The sequence below is a fragment of the Triticum aestivum genome, chromosome 6A, assembly GCF_018294505.1.
Source record: "Triticum aestivum cultivar Chinese Spring chromosome 6A, IWGSC CS RefSeq v2.1, whole genome shotgun sequence".
Taxonomy (NCBI): Eukaryota; Viridiplantae; Streptophyta; class Magnoliopsida; order Poales; family Poaceae; genus Triticum; species Triticum aestivum.
The window spans coordinates 548,230,905-548,254,158 of NC_057809.1; the positions used below are offsets into that span (position 1 = coordinate 548,230,905).

The 23,254-nt window shown below is 39.2% G+C and overlaps 1 protein-coding gene across 2 annotated transcripts; it reads left to right on the forward strand.

The window, feature by feature from the left end:
* The first annotated feature begins 963 nt into the window (after window positions 1-963).
* Window positions 964-22,944, forward strand: LOC123128400 (nuclear-pore anchor). 2 transcript variants are annotated; one of them, XM_044548386.1, is made up of 48 exons: window positions 964-1,439; window positions 1,528-1,674; window positions 3,040-3,138; window positions 3,367-3,495; window positions 3,571-3,663; window positions 3,762-3,827; window positions 5,024-5,113; window positions 5,209-5,286; window positions 5,386-5,528; window positions 5,941-6,049; window positions 6,149-6,241; window positions 7,055-7,103; window positions 7,223-7,326; window positions 7,392-7,460; window positions 8,812-8,946; window positions 9,042-9,146; window positions 9,272-9,385; window positions 9,505-9,583; window positions 9,725-9,768; window positions 9,858-9,931; window positions 10,376-10,478; window positions 10,678-10,812; window positions 10,886-10,984; window positions 11,489-11,530; window positions 11,603-11,656; window positions 11,838-12,017; window positions 12,090-12,131; window positions 13,034-13,078; window positions 13,325-13,408; window positions 13,537-13,611; window positions 13,701-13,885; window positions 13,975-14,077; window positions 14,907-15,023; window positions 16,225-16,317; window positions 16,606-16,758; window positions 16,827-16,880; window positions 17,414-17,527; window positions 17,633-17,710; window positions 17,805-17,954; window positions 19,069-19,140; window positions 19,604-19,750; window positions 19,832-19,885; window positions 19,972-20,059; window positions 20,132-20,196; window positions 20,264-20,371; window positions 20,683-20,745; window positions 20,906-21,077; window positions 21,382-22,944. In XM_044548386.1, exons 1-48 carry the CDS (start codon window positions 1,134-1,136, stop codon window positions 22,668-22,670), a joined length of 6,090 nt encoding a protein of 2,029 aa, XP_044404321.1. In that variant the 5' UTR covers window positions 964-1,133; the 3' UTR covers window positions 22,671-22,944. The 2 variants fall into 2 exon arrangements, with proteins under 2 accessions (XP_044404321.1, XP_044404322.1); XM_044548387.1 differs by having other exon boundaries at window positions 9,075-9,146.
* The last annotated feature ends 310 nt before the right edge of the window (window positions 22,945-23,254 follow it).

Here is a 23,254-nt window from a genome sequence, read left to right on the forward strand (position 1 = left end):
AAAAAACATTCACAAACAATTGTTTTCATGCATTTGAAAAAATATTAGAAGTTCAGAAAGTATATGAAAATTCTTAAGAAGTGTGTATGCATTCGAAAACTCAACTTTTTAAAAATAATTAAAAAATGCTTCACAAATTTTAAAATAAGAAAATGAATAAGAAAAAAAGGAAAAATAAAATAAAAACATAAAATAACCCTAAAGAAAACATAAAGAAAAAACAAAAAGAAGCTTCAAATGGGCGGGTGGTACACGCGTGGGCGCTATTTGGCAACCCAGACGGAATAGGTTTCCCGGAAAAAGCAGAAAGGCAAGTGATATGAATTGGTCCGCTAGTCACGTAACAAAGTCAATGAGTGTACGCGTGGTAAATCCTATGTGATGCTCCTTTGCGTCAAATTGCACAAGAGGAACCGAGCTGGGTTGGCCCATTTAATGCTTTGTAAATAAGATGGTGGTTCCGTTTTTCAGGAACTTCTGAAGTGTTCCAGTCTGGTATGTTTACCGATTTTCCATTTTCTGTTTTTACTGTTTTTTTGGTTTTGGTTTGTTCTGTTTCTGTTCTTTGCTTTTCTTCTTTCCTTTTTTTCTTCCAAAAAGTCACAATTTTTAAAATATGTTTTAAATTAAGAATTCATAAATTTGAAAAATGTTCGAGATTTCAAAACGTGTTCACTTTTCTAAAAATAGTTTTCTATAGTATGCCGGTTTGCTACAATGAATCAGTTCGCTATAATAGACCCGTTTGCTACAGTGCTGGGCTCTGTCTACCAAAAATGGCTCACATTAGTAAACAAGACAAAAAAAAGTAAAAAAAGAGACAAAAAGTTACACGGAGCCCGGCAGCCGCCATCTCGTTTCCAGCCCACGTCGCAAATACAGGCCCGGCGCCTGAGGTCGGTAACCAGGCCGGGCTCCCCAGCACGTCCTCCTCCCGATATACTGCCTCCGCTTCCGCCGTTTGGCGTCTCGTCCGTCTCCATTCTCCAGTTCAACTCGGCTCACCCCCTCCGCTTGCGGCACCGCCACCACCCTTCGCCCCCTCCCCGCGGGGAAACCCTAGAACCTTCTGGAGGCCACCCCGAAATCTCGGCGCGGCTAGGGCTCCCGCTCGCTCCACCCCGCCCGCGGCGATGCCGCTCTTCATGTCCGACGAGGAGCTCCGGCTCCTCGGCGGGGACGTGGCCGCGGTCGCCGAGCGGGCCGACGCCGCCATCCGCGAGCTCCGGAACCAGGTCGACACCATCCGCGCCGAGGCCGACGCGGCGGCCATCGCGGCCGAGCAGACCTGCGCCCTCCTCGAGCAGCGCTTCACCACCCTCTCCGCGGAGGTCGATCGGTACCAGGCCGAGGCGGCCGAGCTCACCGCCGCCTCCGAGCGCCGCGCCGCCGACCTCGCCTCCTCCCAGGCCGAGATACACCAGCTCCGCATCCAAGCAGTACGAACCCTAGATTTTTTGGGCGGCTGATCATTTTGTTTGGTTATTAAGCTTCCTGCACTGACCACTTGTGTTGCTGATGTCGCAGATTGCAAAGGATGGCGAGGTCGAGCGTCTCAAAGTGGAAATCTCGGAGCTGCACAAGTCCAAGTGCCAGTCGCTTGAATTGATCGAGCAGAGGGACGCAGAGATACGGGAGAAGGATGGCGTCATTCAGAGCTACCATGATAAGATGGTGAGCTACCCTAACGCCCTCACACTTCTACTAGTAATATGCAGCAGTCATCAAACTGGTTGTAGAGCGAGTTGAGAGTACATGATCACCTGAACAAATTGCCGCTTGGTGCAATCTGATATGGTGGTGTGCGGGACAATGTAGTTTTTAGCATCATACATTGGTAGTACCGACTACTGGTTACTGGTTGCTGCTTGAGGATTTTGTTATTGAGTTTAACTATAGGTTTGTTTCTGCCTAAATGCTAATTAGTGCAGCTTGTTTCTGTAACTTGTCCTGCTTTAGAACAGATTTTTGCGCACCTCAAGAGAGAGGGAGAGAGAGGATTTGATTTGGTTTGGTTTGCTTAGCACCATATGGTGCAATGTACATGCAAAAATGCGCAAGCAACTGTATATTACGGACGTTCTTGCTGGTTTTCACCAGTAAATTTATTGGAATAACTTCTGACTTACTGGATGAATCATTTTCGTTAGTTGGTTATGACTTTATCGATCAGTTACCCATGGGGCCATCCCTTTGGAAGGCATGCATGTCCAAAAGTCAAATTTGCATTCTGAGCAATATATTTGATCTTAACTTGATTTGCTTGTAGGTATACATCTATATCTGTCTCTACCATACATTATTTCACGTCTTTGTTAAGTTTTTATGACACACCTGATTACTTATGTGTGACATCTTACAAAACTTCTCTTACATCTTAGAGGTTTGTGTTTTCTACATATTATCTCGGTGGAGCTGATACAGTACCTCCATAGACGGCGGCCATTATATGCTATGTAGATTTGACGTTAGCTTGGTAGATATTATGTTGTTTCATGAAGAGCTATTCTTACATTCAAATATATTGTAATTTGTAATAAATCATGACATGTAGATTTGATGTTGTTTCATGAACAGACTTAAAACGTTAGTTTTCCACCGTCTATATAACATAGCTACATCTGCTTTTCTTTTATAGCATTATTGCATGAACTATCTGCCCATTTGAAAAGCTGAATGTTCGATCTCTTGTCAGTTTAACTGAAGTGGAGCTATTTAAGAATTCTGCCATATCGTCAGACCTCTCACTCTTTCTTGAATAACTTATCTGTAGTTTTTCCATCAGACAATCTTGAAAATTTAAAAAATGTGATATGCTATGTAATATCTATTGCGTTTTTTCTTGCTGGCGGTATGGATATATGGGTTATATTATTTTTGCGCCTATCATGAGCATTATTTTATCTATGCACTCTAGCAAGCTAAGCCTTTTTTAAACTCAATTGAGATTTCATGCTCCTTTGTCGTGGAAAGACCTTTGCTCTTTTGTGTTTTATAGCATAAAATTAAGTGGGCATACCGTTTTTATCGTCTTTTCAGGTAAATCAGGCTGACTCTTCTGCTGGTAAAGAGGCTAGGATACACGAGGTTGAAGCTAAGTTAACTCACTGCCAGGCGACATGTAACCGCATTGAACAGGTATACATATAAAAAGGCTTAGGAATGCTTTGAACTTTCGAAGCAAGTTTTAGTATAATGTTCTACCAAGCCTTATTTCAGTTCTCTATAAATCTCTTGTACACCGCATCGTCTTCATCTGCTCTTTGGTTACTCATTGTTATACTAAGATTCAAGGAAGTTCCTGAGCAATTGTTTTTCATGGACCAATTGGTGTTTCTTATTTATTTTTATTACTTCCCTTATTAGGAGAAGGAGCTTCTTGAAAAGCATAATCTCTGGCTTGATGAGGAACTGAAAGCAAAAGTAAAGAATCTATCTGATCTAAGAAAGGCAAACATGGATGAGGAGTCTCGGATGTCAGCAAAGATTGCAGAGGTTACTTTCTTCTTATTTAATACTTGATGTGACAGATACAGGAAAGAAAACATGAACCTGATTTCTGGTTATCAGCTTGAAAGAGAGATTTCTGAATCTACAAGTTCCTTGAGGCGAAGTAAAGAACGGATTTCTGAGCTTGAGCAAAGAGTATCTTATATGGAAAAGGTATAAGTTCTGATGATTATGCTATATCTTTCATCTACCTTTTGCTATTCCCTAAAAAACCAGCTAACCTTTACTATTTCATCTTTTGTTGACTGTAGGAGCTACTCTCAGCAAAGGATGCTGCAGCTGCTAATGAGCAACGCCTTGGCGCTGAGCTTTCAACTGTATCCCCCCCCCCCCCCCCCCCTCAACCTCCGCTGTCTATTAAGTTTATCTCATCATATTACTTGTATCTAGATTGGCAATTGCCTTCTTAGTAGTATCAGGTATCCTAGATACTCTCCCAATTTGCTTTGCTCACTTTATATTTTGACGATTTGGAAATTGTCGAGCTCTTTGATAGTAATTTCGCTTTGGCACACGACACATAGTACTAGTCTTAGAAGGCATTGTAGATCTATGTTCATTAGCTCTAGTATAAGGAATTCAGCTTCACAGAAATTGTCTAAGCCAATTGAACCCCAAGTATGTTTATCTTCTTCTTGAGAAAAAGCAACAAGCATTGCACCTTGTTATATTGATATATAGGGGAAACATATTTGCCTGAACAAATTACTAAGCTAAGTCAGTGAGCAGAAACATTTGCAGTTTCTTAGCCCCGGCCTTGACCTAATCGGGAGTTTCATAGCTCATTGTGCCCATCTGGCCTGGCACCGCTGGGTCTCCTCACGAAATACGCAGGAGTCCCTCTGCTTGCAGTCCCACCATGCATTGAGCATGGTGATGGAGCTCGATCGTACACGTAGCGTAGCCAGACGGGATGCTAGAGTTATCTTTCTTGGCAAAGAATTGGCCAACCTCTGGCTGTGAATTGCATATCAGGGGCATGGGCTGTGTGTTTGTTAATGCTAGATTGTCTGTTACTCCCTAAAGTAGTGACCTAAAACGTCTTATAAAAGTTTACAGAGGAGTATCTGTTATGCCGTCATACATATTTGGTTTGCATGAGAGTCAGTCGTCGCCCTTGGATTTGAAGTTTGACCAATGAAAGTTGTGCATTTCTTTTGAGAAACAAGTTCAACTCATGGCTGGCTTATCTAATACCCATTATTATCTTGCCCACCTTGGCGTGCCTGTCTAGCCAAGTAGACAGCCAAATTTATTTGGTATGCCTGCTTAAGTGTTTTGATATGACTAGTGTCACAGCTTGATTGTAAATTCTTGTACTTGATATAGAAGTTCTCTACCTGATTAAGACTCATTCTTTACAGTTAGAAACGTTGCAATGATCCCATTACCTTGTATGTGTATGGTCTAGCCCCTTGCTGTTGGCAATTTGCAGTTATGAAGCGATGATGTTTTTTACAGTAGTGCTGTTCATCTCTAATAGTAGCTTTTGATTTGAACCCTAAAAAACAAGGTCATGAAACTTGCTGAACTTCACAAAGAAAGTTCTAGCGAATGGTCAAAGAAGGCTGGGGAACTTGAAGGTGTTATTAAAGCTTTGGAGGTGATGCCTTTGTGTATCTTCTTTGGATGTAATTCTCTGTCCCATTTTATGGATAGAAACTCTTATGCTCAATTGTCATTCTTTGTGCAAACCAGACACATTTGACCCAAGTTGAAGATGATTACAAGGAAAAGCTTGGGAAGGAGACCTTGGCCAAGAGTGATCTTGAAATGGTATATCTGGGGATTATTTTCTGTACCCAATTCAGTGGATTCTGTGAGTGGATCGTAGTGGAGATTTGGACCTTATTCTGTTTTCTTTTTTCCCTGCAGGAAGTTGCCAACTTAAAGCAGAAGATACAGAAGTGTGAACTTGATTTGGAAAATTCAAGAAAGTCTGGTGAAATGAGCCTTGTACCATTCACCAACATTGCAGCAGAACCCACTGATTTAAGTGATACACCCATGAAAGAAATGTATGGTTTCTAAAACTCACTGACCCTCTAGTCTAGTAAGATCTCTGAAGTAGGATCTATCACTGTGTAGGCACCAAGAGTGTATTTTCTTCTATTCTGCACTCATGCTTGCATGTAAATGGAAATCTCAGCCTTCTCTTTTCTGTTAAATTTGTTTTACTAGAGCATGTAGGTGCCATCATTAATGTGCATTCTGTTAAGTGGATTTTCGTAGTATTTGAGCTAGATCTTTCTAAATATGGTATCTGCTGTGTGTCACATCCAGTGTAAACCATCCTACTATGTTAATCTTTACCAATGTTCATACATAAAATTATCTTAAAAAATAAAAAATAAATGTTGTGTTTATAGATCAAAACTCGGTCCTAAGAGAGAACATTTTCTGAATTCCGCTTTGTTCTCTGTTTTGCAGGTCACTTTCTGATGATGTAAATCGGAATGACCTAATGATAGTTCCAAGAGTACCTAGTGGTGTTTCTGGAACTGCATTAGCTGCTTCTCTTCTTCGTGATGGCTGGAGTGTATGTTTGATGTCTTGTACTCATTATATTTTGTCCAACATTGCACGCTCTTCATATCTCAAATCAAATGTTGCTTGATAACCTGTTTTACATGATCAGCTTGCTAAGATATATGAGAAATATCAAGAAGCCACTGATGCTTTACGCCATGAGAGGTTTGGGAGGAGACATGCTGAAGCGGTTCTGGAAAGGGTACATTATTGTGCTTGTCAATATCTTTGACCGAATTTAAGCTCGTACATAGTTCCACATGATTTGACTAAACTGTGTTGACTGACACTTCGTCTATATGCAATTACTCCCTCTGTAAAGAAATATAAGAGCCTCTAGATCACTACTTTAGTGATATAAACGCTCTTATATTTCTTTACGGAGGGAGCACATCTTTGTTTCAAAACCAGTTGGATAACTGTTATGTTTGAGAAGCATAACTAAAACCAGTAGGATAACTGTATATGTTTGAGAAGCATAACCAAACCTGGACGTTTTATGTTTACTTTCTTTTGTTTTTGCTAGTTTTTTCTACATATGGTTTCTAGAAAGGGTGGTAATTTGAAGCAATTGTGCTGTAAAGAAACTATTTTCTTATTTATGTTATCGGTCAATATGAAACAATGGTGCTGTAAAAAAGGTATATTATATTTGTATGTAGTGGTCAATGTTTTAAAATTTCTACTGCATACATTCTGAAACAGCATCTATCAAGTAAGAAATGGACAAATACAAGAAGTTTCTCAATGTTGCCTCGTCTAACATTTCTCTTTTCCTTCACACTTCTTATTTTAGGATTAGTAGTGGATAGCAGGAAGTTTATCTGCGAAGTGCATAACACACACACCGCATGTAGTTAATATTCAATAATCACGTACTCGTACTTGTAATGCATCATCATTCCTGTTCAGGGAGGAAGCAACCATTAGCCTTTATTAATCTACTTCTTTTGTACTGCATCCTTTTCCTTTATTCTGCCTACTATTAGAGACTGAATTATCTTCTGTATAACAGGTCTTACATGAAATTGAGGAGAAGGCTGAACTCATCTTAGATGAGCGAGGTAAATTTTTAGTATAAGTACCATTTATGATATGATAGCATTGCAATGATGTTTGTTTTGTTATACAAGCTCAACCATTTGGACACACTATTTAAAGCTTGACCTTTTTCTCACGTCAGCCGAGCATGAGAGGATGGTTGAAGCTTATGCTCTAATGGATCACAAATTGCAGCAGGCATTGTTGGAGCATGATAATTTTGAGAATACCATAAGGAATCTAAAGGTATGCATGCATTATAACTTGTTAAGTTTCTTATAATGAGGTTTTAACATTATTGTGTCTTCCAGTCGGAGTTGAAAAGGTGGGAACGCGATCATTTTATTGCTAACAAGGAAATAGATGACCTGCAAAAACAAGTGAGTCATAGCCCTACATTCCTTTAGTTATATTCCTTCCATTCACTGGAATTGCGAAACTGTATTAAAATATGTACATGTGAAATCTCTAGCGCTAACCTCAATTATTAGTGCTATCATCTCATTGTCAACTCCCATTAATTATTGGGTGCATTGTTGGTGGGTAAGATTTAGAGAATCTTGAAGTGCTGGCAGTCCTGATAACTGATATCTCTATTTATGAGGCTCTCATGAAATGTCCATTCGTCCTCCAGTTGTTCTAAATCTGATCCATTCAAATCTAATCAAATGACACATGAATAGTTCCATAAGTTATCACTGAGAAGGTGCTTAACAGTGAATTTTCTGTGTAGTACCCCCACTCTGGAGTATCTCCTGACCGAAAAGAAATACTATATGGAATTGGATCGAACTCGCTTCCGTTAGATACAGTAGCAGAATGTTCGTCTAAAAGGAACAAGCATGGTTTGATACTCCAAATCTATCAAATACTCCCTCCGTTCCTAAATATTTGTCTTTTTAGAGATTTCAAACGGACTACCACATACGGATGTATATAGACATATTTTAGAGTGTAGATTCACTCATTGTGCTCCGTATGTAGTACTTGTTGAAATCTCTAGAAAGACAAGTATTTAGGAACGGAGGGAGTACTACCTTAGGGATGTTTGGGTTGTTGCCACACCTGGTGGTTATGCCGAAAATTAGGCAGACATGTCTCAAGTGTTTAAGTTAGCACATTTTTGGTTTGACTAACTGTTGCCACATTTTTGGTGGAACATTTTTGTTTCGAAGCATTGCCCTAGTTATGGCCGTCCTACCACTTAAAGTGTGGATGTTATCCAAACTTGTCTATTGTGAAACAACTGCAGTTTATATGGGGAAATTGCATGTTACTACTGGGTGTACTTACACACACGTCTGATATGCTACGAGCCTACGACGTGGTAGTATATATACTACTTTATCATTGAGTATGTTGTACAATATATATATATATATATATATATATATATATATAGATATATATAAATAAAGTCCATCCATTCCAAAATATAAGACGTATTTTGATTGTCTCAATTCATGCTTTACATATCTCTCATACACTATTTAGTCAATGCTCAGGCAACCATAATCATACGGAAGTGCATTTGGATATGAATCTAATGGCGTCTATTTAGTGTAACTTAACTACATACTATTGGACTAATTGTTGGTCAAAGTATGAATTCAGACGGTCAAACTACTCATGTTTTGGGACGGAGATAGTATATTGCATCGATGATACATCATTTATATATTTGAAGACTTGATTCGTTAATTGTATGTTGTACCTTCTGATTATTTGTAGGTCGCTGTTCTTTTAAAGGAATGTCAAGACGTACAGCTTCGTTGTGGTTCTAGTGTTCCCATTGTAGGTCATGGTGCTGCTTCTACCAGCATAAGCAATGGCATGTCTAATGCTGAAAACAATAACCATGCACATGTAAGCCTCATTTTGATCCTTACAAATACTATATTTTACCATCATTTCACACGCTTATTCTATCTGTAATGTAACCATCTGATAATCTGGGGCAGATGACATTTAATGATATTAATGGTCTCGTTCAGCAAAATGTTCAACTTCGAAATAAAGTTCACATGCTCTCTACCAATCTTGAAAATAAGGGCGTGGAACTCAGGGTATGCATGATGTTTAACTTCGCTCCGTATATCTGAATTTATATTTATATTCCATTTGTGAGTACCAGGCCATTCTGTTATTTCCATGGGCAAATGTCAAGCATCTTCCCTTTTTTCCTTTTTAGGAGAGCTTCCAAATCGAGCTGAAGAGAATCACAGTTGACGCTGCATCAAGAGTTGAAAAAGTTATGAAGAAATCTGAAGAACAAGCAATAATGATTGAATCTCTTCATAGATCTGTGCGTCTTACATATCTTGTCAAGACCCGGAATATCTTTTGACGTTGAACCCCCTGTTCTTCAAAATGTCATCCACAAGCTGCATGTGACATCAGCCCTAATATAGTTGACTTTTTTAGGTTGCGATGTACAGGAAATTGTGTGAAGAACAGCAGAAGACTCGTTCCAGTATCGAAAACATATCCAGTAATCTGCAAGGTTCGATCTGTTAACCGTATGTTGATTTCAGTTTAGACTGGCATGCTGTGGTGATGGAAGTGGTGTACGCAGTTAGTATATCTTACTGCTATAGTAACGTAGTATTAACTAGAAGTCATGGTTTTGTTTTTTATTTTCTAGATGATGGCAGAAAGGACCTGATGGTGCTGTTTGAAGGATCACAGGTGATCTTCTCAACAAGTGACCAATCATATGTACTACCATGCAGTTCTAATGATTGTTCTCACTGTGAACTCCATTTGATTTTGACCAGGAGATCTCGAAGAAAACACATGAACAAGTCTCTGAGCGGGCCAGAAAACTCGATGAAGAGTTGACCAAGTTGAGGTTATCCCCTCTGCTTTCTTACCTTGTTTGCTGTAGAAAAATGTTAGATGTAGGTAACATCTAGTATTTTTGTCTTTTCTCTCAATTGACAACAAGATTGATGGTTAGGAAGCAACATAACATCATAATAAGCTCTTTCGACATCTTTCTTGGGGCATTCTGATTTACTTGTGATTCATAACTTACCTTTGTATTTTTCTAGACAAAAACATATTTAAATGGCCAAACATTGTTACGAAAAAACTATGCGAAATCTGCTTGTCATGATATTTACTTGCCAACTGTGTTGAAGTTGGGTCTGCAGATTTGCAGACACATGATTCCATTTCTCACAACTTTTTACTACAGTTGTAGATGGCTACTTATACAGGCTCTTTATGTGATGCTCTTTCTGGCTTTACTTGAAATTGAATATCTGACCAATACTGGCTATCATTTTTTTAGGACTGAGCTTATGTCTTTGCGATCTGAGCGTGACAAGGCAGTGCTGGAAGCTAGTTTTGCTCGAGACCGGCTTAATGGGTTCATGGCAGAGATTGATCACCAGGTTCTTTCTTCATAACTCTTTCCTCACATTGGTGTGTCACCTTGAATTTCCAGTTACTTAGTACTCCCTCCGTAAACTAATATAAGAGCGTTTAGAACTTCAGATCACTAAAGTAGTGGTCTAAACGCTCTTATATTAGTTTACAGAGGGAGTAGAAGATAAGTGTACACTCATCCTAATCTAGTATTCGTACATACAGAGAAAGGAAGCTAATTCTGTTTCGCTCAGAAATGCGGAGTTGATGCATTTAGTAGTTGATTATGAAAAAAGACTCCGTGAAAGTTCAGATTCTATGCAAGCTTTAGAGGAGAGCTCAAGGAAACTGTCAATGGAGGTATGTTGGATTTTATCGCATCCCTTGAACAGTTATAAAATGCTGAACCCTGACACAAGTTTCCAATTTTTAGGTGTCTATTTTAAAGCATGAAAAAGAGATTTTAGTGAAGTCAGAGAGAAGATCTTTGGATGAAGTCAACAGTTTGTCTGAGAGAGTGCACCGTCTGCAGGTTTTTTCTCAATGTCCATTACTTTAAAATTTTATCTCATGGCTTCTTTCTTATGTTTTTTTTGCATATTTTACCATTTAGCTGCTGATATGATGGTGTTGCTGAAAAGATGAGATTTTTTGTGTGTTGCTGAAAAGATGAGATTTTTTGTGTGTACACCATCCTTTGTCCTTGTGTTATAACCATGCAAGTTCTGTTTTTCTGTACAACCATCCTTTATCCTTGTGTTAGTGATGCAATTTTCTATTATACCTGCCTATGGGCAGGCAACTTGACATTAGCATTTTCTGTTGTGTTATGTTATAAATGTATATAGTTTATTTTGCATGAAATAGCAAGTAATTTTAGCTTCTGTATTGATTTGTAATCTCAGCAAATCTAATTAAGTTCCATGTTCTTTGTAACATTGAAGTGAGTTTATATTGTTTGTAATCAGGGATCTTTAGTGTATTTTCTTGAAATTTCCTTTCACCTTTTCTTCTTCTGAGATACGTTGCATCGCAGGCCACCATTGACACAATACATACTACTGACGAGGTTCAAGAGGTATGTTGTGTTTAAGATCTATTAAAACGTTTGAATTTTGTGTGCCTCTTCGTTAACCTGTGGATAATTTAGAATGCAAGGTCCATGGAAAGGAGAAATCAACAGGAGTACATCAAGCGACTAGAGGTAATAGTTTATCTCAGCAGCTATGGTGCATTGCCACTTCTGCTTCAGGCTTCATAACTACCTTGGATTTGTTTTGTCAACATTATGATTGCAAGATATCAGAGCCTAGGAATATATTGCTTGATTTTGTTCATTCAAGTCTACATGTACGTGGTTATTTTAAATCTAAACGGTTTTGTAGAGAGACTGGGCTGAACTAAAAAAGGAGGTTCAAGAGCAACGAGATCATGTTCGTGTCCTGACACTTGACAAGAAAAATGCCTTTGAGGGCTGCATGAAGCAGGTAGAGGATATGAGACAAGAGTTACAGAGCTCATGGAGAGCTTCTAGTGATGCTGAGGCGAGGGCTGCTGTTGCAGAGGTTCGTTCAAATAAATTGTTTACCAAGGTTTTGAGCGCATTACCCGACTGTTTTAACTTGTATGTTTTGTAGGCAAAGTGTTCAGATCTGGAGGCGAAACTCAAATCAAAAAGGGTAAATACTAGCCAGTCCAAAACTGTGATTTTAAAGACTTCCATCCACCCAAAATCGCATGCTGGCAATAAGAAAATGTTGTATATAAGGAGCTGTTTACTTTGGGTTGTTGCAACGTTTGGTGTGCATATTTGATGGTCTGCCTAATTAATGAGCTGTTTACTTTGGGTTGTTGGAATGTTTAGTGTGTGCATATTTGATATCTGCCTAATGAAAACAGAGTGTAGACTGTTGTTTGCACATCTATATATTTATAATGGTTAAAAGCCAGTGTCTCCCAAGGAGTAACTGATGGCTTGTCAAGTGAACTAGTTGATTAGATCTGTCTCCTATTTAGTTTGTGTGGGTGCCCAGGTTCCTGTAAATTTTTGTGAAGAACCGTTTTTGCCAATGTATTTCAGTTCGGCCTCTCCCCTAAAAAGACTTGCTAAAAAAACTAAAAGTGCCAAAATTTGATTATATGTTGTGGTTCGTCTAATTCTGTTGGTTTCTGGAATGTGTCTTTAGTAAATCATCTCAACTTGACTATTAGTCCATTCTGTAATAGTGACCAAATTGTAATTGTCCCTAACACTGTAGTGGTTGTTATGTGATGCTTTGATGGACACATTGCCCTTGTAAGTTTGAGCTTCTTATGACAGTTGTTTTATACATGAGCAAACATTATCCTTAGTTTAGGTTGCATGTTGTTGATGGTGGAATGCCCAAAAAGGTCATTGTGAGAACTACGACAAAACAGCCTGCCTGCTAAAGAACTCTCCTACATATTATTGCATGTCTTATCAAGTGTACTTAGAAAACATGGAGTATTCTGGACACTTTTACTTATGTTATCTTCTTCACCTGATTTATTTTTTCTTTCCAAGAAAAAAATCTGATCCTGCTTTCTTATCTTGATATAGATCATATTTAGGGACGGTGGTCATGATAACTCAGCAGTAAATGAGGTGAGTTAGCTTTCATCTGCTATTGACCTATTGTTTATATACTATGGTAAAGGGTCAATGTGATATGCTTGTTTTTCTTCAAAAATGGATTCATGCCACTGGTATCTCTTTGAGTTCAGCACTGAATCTTGGCATCTGGAATATTTTATGCCCTCTATAGTCTATGTTCTACCACCTTCATGCAGCTTTTACTGGGCCATTTTTGGATTATTCACGTGTTTGGTGTTTTCATGTTCATTCCTGTAGGTGAATGATGAGCTTTTCCGGTTGAAAGAGGAGTTGGAAAAATGCAAGGAGGAAGCACAAGCAAATAAAAACTATATGCTTCAGGTTCTCCTACCATCTCCTGCAATTTTGCTAATATTTCTTTCCTATGAAATTAACCTTACTTATAAATACATTTGTTCGCTGACCTATTTTGCTAATATAATTTTGCTAATACTTATGTTCCTGTACAGTACAAAGAAATTGCAAACTCAAATGAAGTTGCATTGAAGCAAATGGAATCGGCATACCAGGATTACAAAACTGAGGTATTAAATATCTGTCTTTTTTTTTTCTTTCTATTGAAGTCTCACGTACTTTATTGGACGTGTGTTTAAAATTCTTCTACTTTTGGTAGTCCGAAATGGCCAAAAGAAGCCTGGAAGATGAGATCGCTAAGTTGAGAAGTAAGTTGTCTGAATTTGAGAAAAGCTATGTGATGAGGTGTGAAGAAGCTGCCAGTACAATTGAAGTTAAAGAGAAGGATATCACTACTCTTATGAATGACATTACGATCCTGAGGAATGAAGTTTCCCAGAAAGTGTAAGCAGTTGGACTCTCAATAAATAGGCATGGATGCAGTGTTCTTTTTTTGCAGATTTGGTTGATCCAATGTTTTAATTCTCTGACAGATCGCGGATTGAGAACTTAGAAGTTGAATTGGCTTCCTCAAAGAGTGCTCTTGATGAGCAGTGTAAGCGTTGGCGTAGCGCGCAAGACAACTACGAGCGGCAGGTATTACCCTATTTTCCTGTTTTCATTTCTTAGTAAGCTTAATTTGAGAATCTAAATGAATGTTTGTCCATGAGTATACTTAGAATACCAAGTGTCATTTTGTGTTGTTGCGTGTGCCATGAAGGGCAGTTATTATGGCTGGAGCCTCTTGGCCCCTTATCGTTCTTGGTCTAAACCATTTTCTCAATGGAGACTTCTCTACTGTTCATTAAGCAACAATCATTGTATCATGTGGGTACTCCTTTAGGTTTTGGTGTTATTGTTATTTGGATTAATTAATGTTGTTATAATAAACTCCAAAAAGTTCTATGCGTCTCTCCAACTGACTAAAATGTGGTGACATTTGTTGATTTGGTGTCATAAAACAACTATGCATGATGTTTGTAAATCTGTTTGCATGTTGGTTATCTAAGTTTCAAACAGTTTTAACCATGATTTCAGTGAGTATTGTGTAAGATTCTAACCTTCACATGCCTTAACATTATTAGCAGCAATCTGGTGTCATATAACAACTATGCATGTTGTTTGTAGGTCTTTTCTCATTTTTTACCTAAGTTTCAGACTGTTTTACCATGATTTCATCGAGTATTGTGTATTAAGATCCTTACCTTCACATTAATGGCAATAGTTAATCTAAACCATATAATTGCTCACTTACCTGCTACCAGAATTGAACCTATGGTAAGTATAGAACAAAATTAAGTTTGCAGAAATAAACTATGTTTGCAGGATTGATTCACCTTTCATACCTTTTCTTTAATGCCTACGACGAACCTGAATTAAATTTTTGCTGCTGGTATCACATATATTTATTATGTCTTCCTTGTAGGTTATCCTGCAATCTGAAACAATACAGGAGCTGACAAATACTTCTAAGCAACTGTCTTCATTGCAGCAAGAAATGGCAATGCTTCGTCAAACAGCAGATGCACACAAGGCTGAAAATGTAAACTTTGACACTCAAAATTCTTTGGACTCTGTTATTTTGTTTCGGGCTTTGGCTTTGTGGAGTACATACTATTCATATTTTGTCAGGCTAGAGTACGTACTATTCATGCTTTGTTAGGCCAAAACGGTTGATTAGTTTGTGCCTTTTGGCTTTTGGTGAATTTTACCTTTTTGGGTTAAAGTTTAGCTTGTGGCCAAGTATAAGTTGTGGCATCACCCACTTTTGTAGCCTCGATTGTACTATTTATACATGTGTTTTAGCCAAAAGCCCATAACGTATACCTGTAATGCTGTTACCTTTTTCCTTGAGAGGAGTATGGGGTTGCCATAGGAATCTGGCTTGCCAAGCACTCTTTTGTCACAAGTGGCAATTTGTGGTGAAACAGATGGACTTAAGAGTTTCTCAAGATTGACTTAAACATTGATCTATTCTTTTGGTAGTAGGTAATTGTTCTTTTAGGAGGAATTTGGTTGAGGCTTCTAATCCTTATTTCCGTATCTAGCTGGTTCATTTGAAAGACCTTGCTGCTATGTTGAAGCACTCCATTCAAGTTTAAGTAGTTAGTGTGCTTAATTCTTGATTAATTCTTCAGTTGCTGGTGATATTAGTGAGCTACATATCTTGACAGCAGGTGCTATTCTTCAGATTATTGCCCTACTCTGCAGATTTTGTTTGAAAAATACTCCCTCTGTCCCAAAGTAAGTGTTTTAACTTTCGTACAGCTTTACACTAACGCTAGTACAAAGTTGAGACACTTATTTTGGGACGGAGGGAGTATTACCGCTGTGCTCGTAGACTACATTTCTCCTAAAAATCCTGAAGAATAACTTCTAAGCCCTTGCTGCTCTGGTTTTGTTAAAATTGTCCTACCTGGCAGATACTTCTAAAATTCTGTACTCCAGGTCTACCTGATCGAGCAATATTGCTCATTTTCTTGGTTAGTGGGGGCATGTTTTGATTTCATATATGTTTAGCTGTTTAACTTAACTTATGCAATTGTGAATAAATATCGATTCTGTTCCCTTTATCTATGTTTACAATCTCTACATCATAGTATGAATTTGGTTGCACGGTTTCTTCTTGGGAAAAATTCTGTTGCATTTGTAGATTAAGCTGAGTTAGATGCATAAAAACAGTGATTTGCTTAGTTGCACCATCTTAGCTAGTTTTGTAAAAAAATAACATGTAATATTTTCAGGATGCTTTAAGAACGTCTGGTGAGCAAGAAAAGATAGAGTTGGTGAAAGAAAAGGATGAGGCCCTTCGGAAGTATAGCGAGCTAAATGATCAGGTTTTTTAGCTTGCCATTGTTACTATATGATTAGTCTTGTACTATGTAAGAAGTTTTTCTTTAGTAATGCTTATTTTTGTTAAAATCCTGCTGCTTATCTTAAGTCTAGATATTGGGTTCTCAAAATAAAAATATATCTGATTGGTTCTGGTAATTCTTGGAACAGTGTGTTTCTGGCAGTTCCTTGGTTGCCCATTTCAGTGTTGATCAGTTTCATGACCATATGGTTTAGTTATCTGCTTGTTATTCATTATGACTATCTTGGGTAACATTTTATTTCACGTGCAGAATAAGATTCTACACAACCGATTAGAAGCTTTGCACATTCGATTAGCTGAGCAAGAACGGGGTATTGCTGGACTTTCATCGCAACGAACCGACTCACATGGAGAGGATGATTTGCATGGCGTTGTCAGCTACTTGCGCAGATCAAAGGAAATAGTGAGTGCGGAATATTACTACATTATGTTATTTCTTGTCGGTGGTATTTATTCAGTTAACTATTTCAGGCGGAAACAGAAATATCGTTGCTTAAGCAGGAGAAATCACGGCTTCAGATAGAGGTATGTTAAGTTTGCCCCTCTTGCTCGCTGTTACTTGTTTAAAATACTTGCCAACTATGAGTACTGCACCGCGGGATGCACGATCATTGCATGTGGTCCTGTTCTTTCACTGTGCATATACGTTTTCTGTGCAAGCTAAGTTGCATGGTTTAATCAGTTTGTTTGTGTGAAGTGTGAACCAATATTAAACATGATTTCAGCTATATGACTACCGATTGCATGTGCTCCTGTTCTTTCACTGTACATATACATTTTTTTGTACTAAGTGGCATGGTTTAATCAGTTTGTTTGTGTGAAGTGGGGACCAATATTTAAACATGATTTCAGCTATATGATTGTCTATTTTATGTGATGGCATTTGTTTGTCTATTTTGAGAGAGAGCTGTCCCTTCTATACTTGATTTCTGCTATATGATTGGCAAATTATGTGTGATGTGGATGAAGCCTGGCAAATCCCTTCTGCCCTTAAAGCTGAAGTATATAAGGTCATTATTATTTCTAATCAGATGCACTTCATTCTGTTGCTTGTATAGCTGGAAAGTGCATTGAAGTCCAGCAAGGAGGCACAGGACTTGCTCCGCAGTCAAGCTGATAGTGCAAGATCATCAATGTTCAAGGATGAAGAATTCAAGTCGCTGCAACTCCAGGTGCCATTCTACCTTGTGAATTTTCAACACATTTGTACATTTCCTCTTGGTGCCTTATATATGTATCTCATTTTCCCTTTTGTTTTTGAAATGGATTTTGCTCAGGTGAGAGAAATTAATTTGCTTCGTGAAAGCAACATACAGCTTAGAGAGGAGAACCGGCACAATTTTGAAGAATGCCAGGTCAGCTAAATGATGGTGTATTGTCTATTTTGTTTTGGTATGGCCAATAGCTGTATGTGCTATAGTCATTCGTTTCTTGATTTTCTCTCTACAGAAATTCCGTGAGGAAGGTAACAAAGCTAAAATAGAGGCTGAAAGATTGAATAAAATTCTACTGGAGAAACAGGTATATGCTGAAGTGTGTACAAAAGATCTAGACATGAAGAAGACTGAAATAGCAAATCTCAACCAAAGGATTTCTGAGGTATGTTATTGGTCATTTTGCTACCATTGTATAGTCTGACACATCCTCAGATATAATTTTTTTGTATTAAGTACCAGTATATTGTTTCTCGAATCATTCTGAATATATCCGTCCAAGTGAATGTGCATGCTTACTGTCATGATATAATAAATTTCATCCGTCCAAGTGAATGGATACCAAGTAGTGGACTTGGTGATGATAGTCCAGTCAGTCATGTCACCCTAATTCAACCTCCCTTAAAATCTGGCAATCAAACTAAATGAAAAACTATATCCAAACAACAAATAATACAACAGACAGTTGGCTGAGCATGACGGCGCAGCCTTGATGCCCACTTGGGCAGTGCATGGGGTTGGATCTGACTGCAGGGAGCATGTTGAGCTTCATGGTGGCAACACAGTGAGGTTATTTTCTTATCTTTGGCAAAGATCAGTGCTCAACTAAACAACAAATTTGTACCATTGAGCCATCCCAGCCCCAGGCCTCCCAAATTGAACTCTTGGGATGCTCCCTGTAGGGGTGCAGAGCGGCGCCTGAACCCGTCCCGCTTCGTATAGAAAAGAGAAAAAGTTAGTTCTAGCTGGATCGGAATGTGCTAGTTCAATTTGTTCTAGCTTCAGTTGTTGGTGGGTCTTGGCGGGATGCTGCTTTGCACCCCTAGCTCCCTGGTCCCCTGGGACAGGCAACCAAACAGGCACTTGTTCTTGGACTTGAGGCAGCAAATCCCTTCAATGCTGGGCATCAGTTTTCTGCAGGCAACATTAAACTGTGTATTATGGGAAGTTATGGGGGCAGTCTTACCAAGGGAATAATGGGAGCGTATTCAGCAGTGAAAAATGTGTGCTTTCAATTTTGCTGTCATAGGTGGTGTTATAAGCGGTGGGAGTTGATTGATTTAGTGGCTTGCTGTGTGGCACAGAAAAGGATAGGTATTGGAAGAAAGGGAAACAGTGATGAGGTGCTCAATTTGTGCTGTATTGTATTTCTTCATTCAGATGGTCTAAGTTAATGTTTTCTTCATGCCCTAACATTATTGACACCAGTATATCAGATATTTATAGTTCGACTCTTCTGAAGTTGCAGTTATGTTCTGAACTTTTACTGTCTTCTGCAGTTGGTTGAAAACAGTAGAGGTGTCGATTTGAACACATATGAGACCATGAAGGGTGAACTTCAAAATATCAAAGTCAGTGGTTTTATTTTCTCTGTAGTGCCATAATTCTGAGATATCACTTTTAAAACTTTCTTTTAAAAAACATATGTCTCCCTTGACATTTCCTTCACAAGTACTTGAAATGATACTATTTTTCTATTTTGGGAGAGCATAGCAGCCCGCCCTTTTTTCCTTAAGCTGCACGCGATTGGTAGTGTTGTATCATATGTGCAAAACCCCATTTCAGTTCAGAAAGTAGTAATGATACTCTTTTGGACTACTGGCATAAATTTTAAATATCTTTTATTTTCTTGTGGATATAAGTGTTTTGCCATCCATGTGCAGTGTCTTCTTTCTAGAGTATGAGTACACACCTTAGCCATGTAATCCAGAGCCATGCCATCTAAGTGTAGTGTCAAGGAGACTTCTATTGATTGACATGCTATCTAAGTGTAGTGTCAACTGACTTCTATTGTTTATTTCTTGTGCCTAACAGTCAACCTTGAGAGAGAATTCAGTTGAGCTTGAGCGTGCAAAGAATCTTCTTTCCGAGAGGGACGTTGCCATAAGAAATTTAGATGAGAAGCTTGCTGGCTGTCAGTCTGAATTGGGAGCTAGGGAAAAGAAGCTGAATGATGTTGAGGTTTGAATTTATTAATCCTTGTGATACCAATATTATGACTTCATATTCTCAGCTGTATTAATATACCATTCTGTTCCATAGGCTAGCCTGAAATCTGAAATTGATAGACAGAAGAAGATTACCTTCACCTACAAGGTTAGGATCTCCTTTTTTTCTGTTGCAAGGTCAAGAGTTCAGTGCCATTTTCATGTGATATTATGTGACCCTATTTAATGATGCAGAAAAAGGTTGAAGTGTTAATGCGAGAGAAGGCAGATCTTATAAAAGAAAATAAAAGCCTTTTGAAGCAGATTGAAGATCTTAAATCAAGTAATTTGACGTTCTTTCTCTTTCATGTCAATTGATATCTGCAATTTTTCTAGTTCTAAATCTGATGAGCAGGTCAGAAAATGCCGATGGAAACATCAAATGTTCAGGCCGTAAAAGAGAAAGACATCAGGATACAGGTTAGCATGTTGAGCTTAAATGGCATTAAAACATTTCTTCCTGCTTCTAACTCGAATGTATTAACAGACACTGGAAAAAATCTTGGAGAAGGAGAGAGATGATCTCAAGAAAGAAAAGGCAAACCGCAGAAAGGCTGAGAACGTTTTCTACGTCGCTGTTCAAAATCTATCAAAGGTACATATCTTCCTCGTGCTCATTCTCGATGGATTTTCCCATTCGTAGTGCTTTGGCACATTGTCAGTTTACACATGATAAACAAACGTCAGCCAGTCATGTAATGTAGCATTGTTATAACTATTTTTTTATGCTTTTAATTTTTATCTAAAATATAAAGGCATATATTAAGAAAAGTCTAAAGAATCTTCAATGTTTATAAATCAGTGGACATTTTTTTAAGGCTTGATATGTTTTGCCTTCGTAAGTTCTTACCAAAAGGGTGTTTTTTTAACTGTCATCCAATTGATTTTTTCAAATATCGTTTACAGGAGAAGAAGCAAATAGAGGAATCGATTGAGAAGCACCGGCAGGCTGTGAAGGAGGTGATTGAGGTATGGTTTATCTTAAATATCCATTTATTTTCCTGTTGGGTATGGAATTCACAGTATATATACTTTAAGTACGGAGCTCTGCTCATTTTAGGGACCTAACACATTTATCCTTAATTATCTTCTATGATCATAATTGAAAGTCGATATGCATTTTCTGCAGCATTATTCTGGACAATCATCTCAAATCCCGTCTGGATCAGCAGTAGAGGAGCAGTTCCGTTCATATTTCCTTGCGGCTAAAAAAATGGAGGAGTCTCCTAGCCTGTTCCAAGATGGTTCAACTAGCCAGACACCACCTATTGAAACTCCCACTGTCGATGCAGCTGCGACAGGTGCTCCCCTCTTCATTCTTTCTATTCTTCCGAGGATGGGATATTAAGTAGTTGAAATAAATGTGGCAAGATCATAGAATCGATTAGGCGCATGCATTTGATAAATAGCCTGAAATTAATGGTTATTTATCGCAAAAGTTAGTATTAGACATTGTTTTGAAATGCAATATTATACTGAACTTACCAGGCATGTTACTTGGTGGCATAGGGTTGCAACTTAATCGTAGTTGACAATGGGGTTGTTTCTACTTTGTTACACATCCTTAAAGTATGGGAGTTAATAATCCATCTTCTTTTTCCTCAGGGCGGCAGGTAGCTACTCCGCCAAGGCCTGCTCAAGTTAAAGTGATGGAGGAGAAAGCAGTTTCTTCTTTGCCCAAGCCAAGTACTGAACAACGCAGATCAAGAAGGGTGCTCGTTCGGCCTAGTCTTGAACGAATTGAAGAGCCCCAGGCTGATGCGGCTACACCAGTTGTCGATGTTTCTGCAGTACAGGAGAAAGGTGGCACATCGACAGAACGAGGTTCCACAGTAGTTCAGGAAAAAGGTGGCCCATCACTGGAGCGTGAAACTTCTGGCAGTGTGTCTGTATTGCCTTCTGGTCGCAAACGTCTCGTGCCATCATCGCAGATGAGAGATGATGCATCACATGGAGAGGCTAATGATGCCAATCCTCCATCAAAGAAACCTAAAGAGGATTCTGTTCAGAGTTCCAGTGAGTTAAAAACTGATCAATCGGCCCCTGAAGATGTAACGACTGAGGCTCCTGTGGTTATCTCGATAGACAACCAAGATGTGCAACAACAGCCTGGAGAAGAGATGAACACGGATCAGGCTTCCATGCCAGTTGAAGAGGTTGAGGACATCAAGGATGACGAAGCGGGTAACAATGATGACATGGAAGAATATAGAGGTGCATTAATGGACATCGAAGGCCAGGATGCTGAAGTTAATATGGACAGTGATGCAACTGCTGTGGAAGATGTGCCGCTTAAGTCAGAGGCAGTAGTGGAATCGTTTGATGAAGACCAGAAACTCGAGGATGCGAAGGAAGAGGGCCAGATTACTACAGCCACCGATGCTGAGGATGAGAAGGAGGAGGGGGAGTTGCCGGATGAACCTGAACAACAATCAGATAGCAGTCCCCTGGATATTGGTGAGCAAGCAGGTGATGCTTTCAGGGCAGCATCTCCAAGTGGGGCAGCAGCAAAGAGCGACGCAGACATGTCAGAGGAGATTGTAGAAGGTGACGGTACTGCTGAACTTGCTGAGGTGGAGCCAGACCAAAGCCCTCTAGCACAGTCAGGCGGAGCGGATGCATCACCAAGCAGAACCACAGATGCATCCCCTGTACGTGAACCTTCCCCTTCAAACCCAGCCATTGCTGGCGCATCTTCTGAACAACAGAATCCCGGTACCGCAGCAGAGAGTGTGGGAAGAACAATCAACTTGACGGAGAGGGCAATACAAAACAGAACAAACAGACAAAACAGACTTGTACGGACGAGCACTCCACAGCCTTCCTCTTCCAGGGGTCGTTCTCGAGAAACCGGGCGCGGACGTGGACGTTCCCGGCGAGGTGGTCAGCCATAGTGAGGTGGAAAAAAATTGGTGTCGTCGCTGGAAACTTGTAGTTGCATCTTTTGCCCAACTACGTAGACTACTTTTTGCCATGAACTACTGAACAAGCTTTGCTGCCGGAGTAAAGCATTGCGTGACTTGTAAGCCGTCAAGTAAGCAAATATATGCTGCCCGACTCGTTTACAAATGGTATGCCACTAAGCGGCTGTGTTATGGTGCGCCCATGTGCGCTTGAATTGCTCTGTGAGGTCACATTACTAATTGCTACGTGAAACTTGGTCATCAATCGTGTCTAAGTTCACCTCACGCGTTAAATTCAGCTCTGTTTTGTTGGCGTTGCGTGCCAGTTGCTGGGGTAGGCGGTGGCTTTCTCAAGGACGCGTGTGGGTTGTTGTCCGTTCTGACTTTTTTTTGATACTTTACACTTTCGTTTTCCTTTTGTGTCTTAGGACTCGGTTTAACATATGAAGTACTGAGCAATAAAAATCTAAAATCTAAAAACTGAGTGTCAACTAATCCATCTAGAACATTAGACGCCTAGGAAAGCCGTTAGCAGGGCGACACAACTTAAGCCAGAGCCTTTGCCTAGATCACTG